Source organism: Pelecanus crispus, chromosome 3 (assembly GCF_030463565.1).
Source record: "Pelecanus crispus isolate bPelCri1 chromosome 3, bPelCri1.pri, whole genome shotgun sequence".
In the NCBI taxonomy this organism is placed as follows: domain Eukaryota; kingdom Metazoa; phylum Chordata; class Aves; order Pelecaniformes; family Pelecanidae; genus Pelecanus; species Pelecanus crispus.
Window position 1 is genome coordinate 70,557,352 of NC_134645.1, and position 12,030 is coordinate 70,569,381.

At 38.6% G+C, this 12,030-nt stretch overlaps 1 protein-coding gene across 1 annotated transcript in view; it reads right to left on the reverse strand.

The window, feature by feature from the left end:
• The window catches only part of LAMA2 (laminin subunit alpha 2), a 290,911-nt gene that overhangs the window by 124,686 nt on the left and 154,195 nt on the right, over positions 1–12,030 (reverse strand). Inside the window, exons 21-24 of the mRNA XM_075707711.1 lie at positions 10,293–10,473; positions 6,732–6,868; positions 4,010–4,246; positions 367–510 (exon numbers count right to left, since the gene is read on the reverse strand). Of these exons, the coding sequence (XP_075563826.1) occupies positions 367–510; positions 4,010–4,246; positions 6,732–6,868; positions 10,293–10,473 (699 nt within the window). The remainder of the gene's footprint in view (positions 1–366; positions 511–4,009; positions 4,247–6,731; positions 6,869–10,292; positions 10,474–12,030) is intronic.

Genomic DNA, 12,030 nt, shown 5'->3' on the forward strand with positions numbered 1-12,030 from the left:
ACAAGCATGTGACCCTTGAATACACCTGGGTAAAACGTGTGTCATATACCAGAGATTATGTTACAATGCACTGGACTGCATAATTTCCCCACACGACTAGCTTGCCCTTCCCTGGCTTTTAACAGCTTTACTTTGGCTTGACGTCAGCTGTCCTGTCACTGGGTTTCTTATCTACTTATTTACTTTTAATGCCTTGACCCTGATTGTCTAATGGAACATACTGCTCTCTCCACTTCTCAAAGTATAAAGAGGAAAATGATTGCTTAAATGTTTAGCCATTTTCTAGCTACCTCTCAGTGCCTGACTAAAAGATGCCAGCAGGAAACGACATTATCGCATTACATGGCTCAGCAGTTTCCTACTCACCCACATGCGAATCAGCCCCCTTGCCTCACTGCACTGTGTAGTCAGGCCAAAGCAATAGCAACTGCTGCAGCCAAGTGGGTTTCTGGCAGAGAGACCAAATGTACCAGACTTGCACCTGTCACAATGGACACCTTCCACATTAACCTGGAAGAGACAGAATATTTAAAAAAAAAAAAAAAGCAAAAAAAAAAAGCAAGCTTTATTTTGAGGTAGTAATAAAAACAAAATCATACAGTAATGATGATAATAACAGGGTGCATAAAGAAACAATAATAAGTGCAAGGAAATAATCAGAGTACTTTCCAGCTTCTTATCATGTGTGTATGCAAACATATACAATTAATGTAATTGAGGCATTTGCATTTGTATCCACTGAGTAGCTCTGAGCAATGGAAGCTGGCTTCATACTGACAGCTGTAAGCACAGAAAAATCAAATGGAACTTTGGGCATGACATGCTCAATAACTGATTGATAAGATAAGAAAAAATATGTCCTTCTGAAATTGCCAGGGTTAATCAAGTCTTCTGTTTAATAGGAATTAGCTTTGACAAGTTAGGATGTTTAAGGTACAGTACTAAATGTTCTTGTTGAGAAACATATTTTAATGGAAATATTGTAGCGAAAAGCTTTCCCCTCCCCATGATTGTTTTCCACATCATTGAACAGTATTAACAAGGCTGAAATGTTTCACTGCTGCAATGTCAATGCTTTTATTTTCATTTTTCAATTAGTACAAATAAAAAGCTATCCCAGATAGGGCCAGATACACAATAATTTATGCATAGCCTTTTAAAACCATTTTCATACTGAGACAAAGGTATTTAAAAAAAAATCACCAATATGAAAACATTGGTTGGCTTTTCCTCCCCTCCTTTTTTGTCTTGAGAGTAACGTGAAGAAGCCAATCTAAAAAACAAATTCAACTTTCCAAAGCTTATACAGGAAACCAATATTATCCCCAAGGATTTACCATTTTTAACCCTCATTTCCACATGTAACTCTATAAGCAAATGTGCCTACACTGTATTTAGCTTAGATTTTGCTGCCTTTTGTCAGGGCTGACAAAGGGACTCCTGAGCCTTTGAAAGCTAATTTCTGCAGCTATAACAGCAGGTTTAAATGGGAATGATTACCATTTTATAAGAGTCTAGCTTCTTCAATATAAAACTCTTTCAAAAAAGTTACACAAAAGGTTAACCAACCCTAGATTTAAATTCAACCTTAGACTTGAATTCTGGAAATAAAAAATCTGCTGACTTAATTCAGTATTATTTGTCCATTTTCTGTCATAAATTGTGAATTTTACTTGCTTTGCTTCATTGCTTTGCATTGTTTCATGTCAATTGCAGTTTCTCATCATTAATCATCCGCTAAATAAATACATACTGTTAATTTGCACTCACAGAAATACAGAACTAACTATATTAGTCTTAAAAGAATCAACAAAGAAACATTTCTATTTAAAAATGCCATAAACCCCCATTCTTTCTACTTAGTGCTTACAAGAGCTACAAGACAGACATTGACATACTGGACCTAATCAAGAAAGGGGGCACAAAGATGATTAGAGGGGTTGGAGCACATCACGTATCAAGAGAGGCTGAAAGAATTGAGATACTTCTCTTTTTCCATCCCAGAGGATGACATAGGACAAATGACACCGATCTTTAGGCTGGGTTTTACTCAGATGGTCCATGTGATCAACTCACTCACTTCAGTTTTTTTATGTTCTCACCATCAAATGAATCACTATTTGTGAAACAGAACATGATGTTTTCTGTCCAAATACACCAGAAAAACGAGAGGGTCATCAAGCAGTTTGCACAAAGAGGTTGTGAAATCCTCATCCTTGGAAATATTGCCTCAGCAATGTCTTTCAAACAAGGACTAGATGATCTTCATAGGTCCCTTCCAATCTCATTTGTTCTGCAGTTCCTCCATTGAGTTTACACTTTAAACTCAGAATGAAGCCACTGGTGCCCATTAAACAAAAGAATTACCTGGCAATTCAATAATTTAAATTCATCCTTCCATTTTACCAGCTCTTTGTGTCAATACAGTCCCTGAATAAATGAATCAAAATCACAGAAGGAATCTCTAGAGGTCACTTTTAAAAACTTCACCCTTGAAGCGGGACTACCATCAATACTGGATCAGGTTCTCCACGGCTCTTTCTAGCCAATTCTTGAAAATCTCCAAGAATGGGGATTTCACAACCTATCTGGACAATCTATTCCAGTGCTGCATAACCCTCCTAGTGACTTTTTTTCCTAATGTCCAACCCAAAATTCCCAAGCTGCCGTTAGCAGCTGTTGTCCCTTGTCACATCTTTTGCTACTATCAGAAAAGACTTGACTCCATCAACCACTCTTTGAAGTGGCTATAGGCTGCAATAGCATTTTTCTCTTAGCCTCTATTTTTTGCAGACTGAAAGAGTCCAGCTTTCTTAGTATATCCTTACATACCATCTGCTCAAAGTCTCTTTGTAGCCCTTCTCTGGATTCTCTCCAGTTTATCAACAACAATCTTGAATCAGGTCCTAAAACGGGGCACCATTTCCAAGTGCAGTCTTACCAGCACTGAGTAGAGGGGGATAAAGACTTTCCTCTGCTGGTCATGCTCTTCATGATGTCCTACCTTGCAGCTGCATTGGCCAGTGTGATCAATGCATCCAGCTCAGTAGGTAGTTTGCCTTAATTACAATGAGAGTACACGGTTGGCTTATATTCAGTTTGTCATTCCCCAAAGCCCGTATGTGCTTTTCAGCAGGATTACCAGTCAGCCTTTTTCCTCCCAAACTGTACTGATTCTGGAGGTTATTCCACTCCAATTCATGACCTTTCTATTTTCCCAATCATCAAGCTTTTCAAGGACCCTCTAGATTGTAGTTCTACTGTTCAGCATGTCAACCTCTACCTCCTCCAAATCAGCAATATTCTCAAATCTGCTGATGGTGAATTCTGTCATCTCTGTCACTGATGAAGGTTTTGGCTCTGGAGTACTGTGCTTGCTGGCTACCCACTGCATGTCAAACCACTGATTATTGCCCTGTAAGCCCAGCAATCCAGCCAATTTTCAAACCACCTAAGTGTGCTGTTCTTCCAAGAACAATTCCAAATAACAAAGCTGTGGGTCATGACGCCAAAAGTCTTTGCTTTAGTGATGCTGAACTGGATGCAGTCTACTCAGAAGAACAGATACTACTGCAGTGAATTCTAGTCATAAAAGGATCAGGATTGACTCCTTCTAAGTCAAGGTACTACAAAGAGCTAGCACTGCGGCATACTGTTATTATCAATGTGTTTGCTTTTAATTTGCGAAATATCTGAAGAAGAATTGTATTGAATGGGGTTAAATGGGCAACAGTTCTGTAAGAACAGGAAGAAATACAAAGCGAGAAATACAAATGCAATACAAATACACCTGCTATTCTGACAAGTGTCAGCGTGTGAAAAAGCAACTGATAAGCACTTAATTCTTTTTTTATGTTAGACTCATCCCACAGCAGTTAGCAAATGCACTATGAAAACTAACTAGATTTGTTTGCATATATTGTTGGAACAGGCAGGTACAAATGTCAATGAATTTTGGAACAAACTTCTCAGCAGCTATAAGATCAGCTTACAGCCTTCATTGTCCTACCTTGCAGCTGCATTGGCCATTATGATCAATGCATGAGCACTTTCCCATCTCTGTATCGCAGCTCTGTGGATCAGTCCCTGCCAGGAAGCACTGACAAGCAACACATTGTGGATAATTCCAGTAACCCAACCTGCACTCAGTGCACTTATCCCCAGAGAATTCAGGGCGGCAGAAGCAACAGCCTGTATTTAAGTCACACTGAGAACTCAGGGCTCCAATGAAGCTGCAGTCACAGGGCTAAAAAGGAGAGAAACAGGGAGAAAATTGCAATTGTGCTTCAGGAAAAAAAAAACAAAACACCCAAACCCAAACAAACCAACAAAAAAGCAAGTCACCTCTTTCAAGTATCTATAAATAAAGTACAGCAGTGAATTTCCACTGTCCGAAGGTAGTATAGATAAATTATAAGGCTAGGCATTTATCTTTATTCAACAAGGGACAAGCAATTACACTAAATACATTTACAACACTGTTTTCTTTTTGAACAGATATTACTTATGACTGATAAGTTAGGCAGCAAAATCAAATCCAAAAGGGTTAAGACACTGGGAAACTTTGCAGACAAAATTAACTTAAAAACTGTAAGTGCTTTCTAAAAAGTCCTTTCTATGTAAATCCTCTGCAGGGCATGTTCAGATGACTTTGCTAAAACTGGAATTGCTCAGGGGCAGTGGTCCCAGTGGAATCTAGTTCAATGTTTATTACTCATCCATCAGACAGGTAACTATCTTCTTTGTACAAACAAGACTCTTAGATGACAGTAATTTACACGGTAAGGGACAGAGATTTAGTCATGTGGTGTACTGGGAAGTAAGCTTGCTCACAGAATGAGACTTGCACAGGCAAGTAAGGATAGAAATAGATGATTTGCCAGGGGGTCTAGATATTGAGTACAGAAGTAAGTAGCAGGGAAAGCTGCAGGCTTCCAAAGAACAGAAGAATCCCTCAGTGCTATTACTGTGACTGTACTGCAAAGTTAGCACAGGACATTTGCTGTGATCACTGGCGTGACCAGAATCTTGTATGAAGAAGTTCAGCTTGCAGAAGCAAACTCAGTGCCAGTAGTACAGGTTACCACAGTAACTGACATGGATAGACTTGCTAAAATTAAGGACACACAGCTAAAAAAGAGGAAAATGCGGATTCAGTTTCTAAGCAAAGCTGTTTATTACATGAATACACGTTTCTTCTGATCTGAAAAGACCAGTTATAAAGAAGGTGATTATATAAAGGAAATATTCAAATTCAATCGTTACTGAATGCCAGAGAAAGTATTTAACTACTGTTTAAATGTTAGACTGCTAGACTACTACCTAACCAAAGAAATAAAACCTTCTGACAGAAAGAACCTTATTCTACAAGATAGATTTGAACGTAAAGCTTAAAAAGGAAATTGTTCACCATACATTGAAATAGCTTGGTGTACAATATCAAAACTTAAATTACAATCAGATGTTATGTTTGTTTTGTGAGCAAGCAGTTTTATGCAATGCTTTCTATCCCCCTGAGTTACGACAGCCCTGGAAATCTTCTACAAAGAGTGCAAGCAGGAGATTCACATCTCACTTTGCAGAAATTAGCTGCAACATACTGAAAGAGATGTGGGCTGATAGATCATTATTAATTTAGATGGTGCCATGGAACTGCCATACTAATGCGCTCACATAAAAGACAAACAGAGAATATACTCCAGAGCTCAAACAGAGGTCTTCAACCTCATTAGGCTGGTTTCAGAAGCCAAGAGTCTACATCTCAGCAGCACAGCAGAGGTTTCACAAGAGGAGTTTTCCATACATACAAAAAAGAAATCACTGTTGATTAATTAGTTTGCAGCCTAAGCTACATGACAAACAGCTTTTTAAGAAAGAGCATTAATGGTGTATGACCATGTTCAGACAAGACATAGTTTTCTGGAGTAATTGCAGCAGTACTATAAATACCTCATCATCAATGAGAATGGCAGAGAGGAGAAGGCATTTGAACTTTGCATAATATTCACTGTCACCAGTTTTCAACCTTAATCGAATACTGCTCCCCTTAACTCAAGAGTAGTACATTAACAGCAGCTTTCGTGGCCTCTTTGACATACTATCATTGTTTTCCTATTTCTTCTCCCTTCTTCCCTCCCCTTCAGAATTTTTTTTAACTGTGTCAAACACTGGAATAGGAAGGATTTCAAGGGTAATGAGGTTTATTTCCCCTTTAAGAACATAGGAAGAAAGTCCATTTTACAGCTAAGGAGGCTGTTTCTTTTCCTCTCTCATCACTGTCTTTTATGCACAAGTTGAAGCCCTTCTCAAGTAAACTTCAAGTACAAATTCCCAGTGGCATCACAATTAGGGCCAAAGTAAATTTGTTCTGCAAAGGCACTGTCAGTTACCTGTAACTATACGTCTATATACATTGTACAATAATGTGGTAATCTTTTCAGTCACATTAAACACCGCTATAATAAAAGAAACCAGGCTCAAGCAGGACACTGACTCAGCGTGACAGCAGTATGAACAGCAGGGTGTTCAGCGTTACAGGCTGCATACTTGAGACAGAGGATCTGTAGTGCTCAGTAACAGATCGCCAACATTTACACCAGTCTGAAACCAAAACGCGCAATGCAGAGACAAACCGTGATTTAGAAACCTAAAATAGCGTTCCAGCTGCAAATTACTGTATTTACCCCATGGGAAAGAGGTGACACACACAGAGAAGACAGAAATCCACTCACCTTGCAGCCACTGACAATGTCATGGCCCCAGTAATTTGGTGCACATTTGTCACACATCTCTCCAACAGTATTGGGAGGGCAGATACAGCGGCCACTGACGGGATCGCAGTTATTACCAAAATGTGAACACTCACAGGCTTCATGAGAGACAGAAAAAAAACAAAGCAGAGGAAAAGTTACCCCTTTATGTGACACCCGGAGAGCAGACCCTAACAGGGTTCGGATCATTCCACCAAAGCCTTTACCATACTGTGAACTCTCAGTTATCCGCGGACACAGTGAGGCAGAAAAGGTAGGGTAAACCCAGAGAAACCCAAACCAGGAGCAATGCAACACAGGTTAACTGAGGTTGAAGAAACTGCAATGAGAACAGGATGGGAAAAATAAAGGCACCGACTGTAGAAGTCCAGAGACTTCTGAGATGGTGCACTCACGTGACACAGCTGCAGGAGCATCGCTGTACACTTTCTGGGCCCACGCCATCCTGTGCAAGAAGCCGCCTGACTGCCTCTGAGCCCTCTGCGCAGGGAACTCTATGCAGTGGGTTTAGCCTCTTCCACCAATCTGAGCCAGCCTCCTGAAATCTCCGCTGCTGTAAGCAGCCTTTTCTTAAAGGGCAAAAAAGGTGTCTCAGGTTTTTTTCTCCCATTCTACTCCCTTTTTTCAGATTACAGGTATTCTTTCTTGGGAGGACATGAACAATGTGCCTCTTCACAGGGAACTGGAATTCTTTGCAGATTTCATTCAATTAAAAATACTTTGGTTTTGGAAGTGGTTCCAAAACTGGTCTTTGCTCTTAAAGCATTAAGTAAACAACTCATTGGTGGCTAATGCAGATTCAAGGTATGTAAGTGATAAGTAGTTATTGAGGCACAAGACACCTAATTGCTTAGAGGAGCAGAACTGGTGCATAGTTATTTTCATACCCACCATCAACATTACCCCTGAGGTCAGAGCAAAAGCATCATAAGCAAACTATGACTCTCTGAGTGATAATCTGTTCCTTGGGGTGTTTATAGGGCAGTGTAACTTAATGTTCATTGCCGAGGGCTGTATTTATGTTCATTGCCTTTACTGTAGCAAATACTTTCTAGTTTTACTCTGAATTGAAATAAGAGATGTGCGAAGCTGGAACTCATATCTATAGTTCAAATAAGAAGTGACCTTTATTTTTCCCCATCAGTGCTTCCAAAATAAGGTAACTGATGCAAAGATGATAGTAAGTTTTGCCTCCATCATGCCAGGAAGAAGATGTTTTGCATGCTACATAAAATCTTTTGACACACTGTGGCTTGAAGATGTTTCAGAATACATCTCTCATTGGGAGACAGAGGCTTTCAGATGTGACAGCTCTTCTATGGGCTTCCAGTTTTTAAACAAAATTGGTTCAAAAGGCATGGAGGGGAAGAAAGTGATACACTAAATTTTTTTGCATTTTTACTTTCATCATTGTTAAAAAAGAATACGGAAAAAATACAACACATTTGTTGAAAGCAATAGTGAAATAGAAATCTCTTTTGTATCTTTGCTGCTAGAATGTCAAAGCTAACTGATGATGCTTTAGGGGGGTTTTTTTAGGCTTTATGGTTTTTTATTGCACAAGAAAAAATCAAATTATATTCCTTTTGGATAAATGCTAGATAAAAGACATCCAATATTTTATTTGATACTTACGCGTCACTATGGAATTCATTTTTGTGCACTTTCTTCCTAGCACGATTTGATATACTTTTATTAAATTTCTGATTTTCTCTGTGATTCATAATTTAATTCCTTTTTTTGTCATTTGAAGGAATACATAAAAAGCCTACTAAAAATAAGTGGGGAAAACAGCATTTTGAAAACAGAATTCCTCTCCATCTGTTGTATTAACTTTGGAACTTTCAAAAATCTGAATTTTCTGAACATCTGTAGTTGTTGCAGTTATTTAAAATATTTGATGACCACAGGCAGATACATTTCTATTTAAAATAGTGTTTGGATTTACACTACTTTCCCATTCCATCACTGTTCCTCAAACTCTGTCATTTCAAGTTTGCCAAGAGAGCAGTTAAAATTTTAATGTGAAATCTTGTTAATTGCCCTCTCATTTTCCTTCCCCAACTGTATGAAATTAACATTTTGCAGTATTTCACAATAGTGATGTGCTTTTAAACTGTGAAATGTTAGAATAAGAGATTAATCATGAAGATAAACTACAGTATTTTTTTCCCTCCGTATATGTGCTAAGGGCTTTAGGACTGCAGTTATCATTTGCATTTTATTTCAAGCTCTCTCATCAGTGAGCCTGTGAACCAATCTTTGCCTTTTCCAAGGTGCCAAAGAGTTTGCACTTTTCAAGGTGGTAAACATTTTCTGAGCCCTTCCTTCCCATGGGAGACAATACCGTAGAGTAATATTTTCAAATATGTTTATCAACACTACAGGTGAATTGAGTTTTGCTGCACAGATGTGGGTCTCAAGGCCTTGATGCTCCTTCCATAAAAGTGGGAGTAAAAAAAAGCCAGAGAGCTAGGCTTGCTGCTTCTGCTGCTGTTCCAGATGGGAAAGGAGGAGGAATAGGATACTGGGCATGGTGAGTCTGCTTCTGGAAAGAATACAGCTTCCACCTGAAGAATAATAGCAGCATACCCTTGGCTTTATAGCACTCTGCCACTAGCAAAGAAAGCTGCGGAGCCATTGCCATTCTGGCGTCCCAGCAGCCAGCTGCACTAGACAACCATCTGTGTCTCCTGTGATCACACCTAAATGAGTCTATGAGACTTCAAAAACACAAGTCTATTAGCAAAGATGGTTATTTCCCTGTGAAGAGACCTATCAAGTGGGTTCTTTTCAATGTAGTGGTCTGTACTGCTTTAAAGACAGGAAGCATTCATTTCAGTGTTTGACCTAATGTCCAAAAGGACAAACATAAATGTAAAGAAGTGGCTGGATATATTTATGTCTGATGCTAGAGTTTCAGCATCTGGAAAAACATACTTTTCATGTGTTTACACAAGGCACAAAGTGGAGAATTTTATCTGAAGATCTTGTACACAAAAAGTATACAAGTAAGCAAGATTCTAAATATTACTGTGTAGAAGTTTAATAAAAAAGGATCAACCAGGTAAGAACAGTGAAAAGGTTTGGGATAAAACTAGAAGCAAAGGGATTTTTTTTTTTTCCTTTTTTTTCCCATTCACATCCCTTCAAGCTGATGTGATTTGGCAAGCACCTTAATCAGCCTTCTATGATACGCTTACCATAACTAAATTATAGGAACTTCATACAAACTTTTTTTGGCAGAAAGTACTTGGAGAAAAGGACATTTCTGTTCCTTCTAAATGTGGCAGATTAGCCATAAACTGTCCTTAAAACAGCAGGAATTGCCTGGGTCTTTTGTTCTTGCCAATCACCAACCTTGCCAATTGACTGATTTACAGGGCTGTCTATGAAAATACCTACCTGTCAGGAAAATTTGTTAGGCAATAGAAACCCAGCCAAACCAGAATCTTACTAATAAATAAACAAACAAACAAACAAATAAATAAATCTGCAATTGGCTGCAAAGAGTTTACATACGAGTACAGCCTCCTTCTTCGAAGTTGTAAAATCCGTGTGCACAGCGGTCACACTTCCTTCCTGTCACTCCAGGCTGGCAGTAACACTGTCCATCTCCATCGCAGTCGAAGGACTTGGAACCAAAAGAGTTACAGTTGCAGGGCACACATCCTCTTGAAGACTGTAAGCCAAATGTTTCAGGCTGCCACAGAGAGAGGGAGAGCAGTTAGTACATGGAATGATTACCAGGAGAAAAGAGGAAAAGCTGAGAGTGTAGGGAGATCAGGGTGGTTCTTTGTCTTCATCACTGAAATATTACTCTTAACAGATTGACTTGTAGTGGTAAAACACCGGGACAAGGGCACTAAATACCCTACACAGCTGAAAAAGAATAAAGATTTCAGAATGTTACCTGATGCTATAATGAATGTTCTGCAATGTAATGCATTTTCCAAGAGGTTGTTTTTCCATAAGTACAATTCCCACAAGAAATGGAATGTATGTCAGTGCCCCATACATATCCTGTGTCTGGGTTGTAAGATTATGTCAGGCAGAGCTTGTTACTAAGAGAGTGAATTCAAATTCTTAGCTATGAATGGAGATTGATTCAACTGGAAAGCCTGAACAACTAGAATTTATCTCCTCTGACCAGTGGCAATGTCTGTATACAGTACTCTGTAACTCGAGGACATTTCTTTTGAATGATACTTAGGAATAACTTTAGAAGAACATAGATATAATGTATTTGTGTACATTACAAGCAAATAATGGGAATTATCTGTTTTTAAGATAAAAACTCTGTCTTTGGGTTAGGTCTAAGACTAAGAAGTAATCAATGAACCTCAGTTTCTCTTCTATTTTCATTCTTCGCTTTCTTTTGCACTGAGTACTGTAAAATTCCTACAGAACCAGAATAGATGTTATCAACTACAGTAACAGATTTCCTCTGTAACTCCACTAGTGGACTGCAAAAAGTATACTTGTAAATAAAGGAAGACACATGCTCATTTGTATACTGTAATATGGAGTTCTGCATGAAGCTTTTAACCAACAGACCACATGGGTTTCACTGCACCAGCTAACAGCGGCTCGTAGGAGCAAACTGTACTTGATATTCAAATTCTGAACTCAGTCTTGAGCTAGAGTGACATAAAATGGGAGTACTTTCCTACTTTTTTTCAGGTATGATGATTTTCAGGGAATATTGAAATCCAAATCATATTACTAACTTCACTTGAAATTCATATTACAACATTTAATAGTGAAAATCTATCAAAGACTTCACTAGGAAAGCAAAATGTTAAAAATGAGATATTAAAAAGATCACTGCTAATGAATATAAATGGAACAAAGTGGAAAATATTTACTTTTACAATGTACTACTGTGTGACCAGGCATGTGGTGGTAGATTTTTACCTAGTGTACATCAGTACAGATTTTTCAAGTCAGTGGAGCTGACTTTTTGCATGGATTTGTTCCACAGTGGAACACCTAACTTCTTGTGTAGGTGAATTCCCAGAGACTCCAGCAGGCTTCCACGTAAAAGTCCTGAAATCTGATCTCTGAGGTTAATATTGAAGTTCCACATTCCCGTAGAGAATCTGCTGATAGGTGTTAGAATACAGGACCACACCTACAGTCAGAATTTGGCCTGAAGAATATACGAACCTAAGCAAATGAAATGCTTGATTATACATATAATAAAGAATTACACTGATTTTCATTTCCAAATTCTATATCAAAATGTTTTGCCAATTAT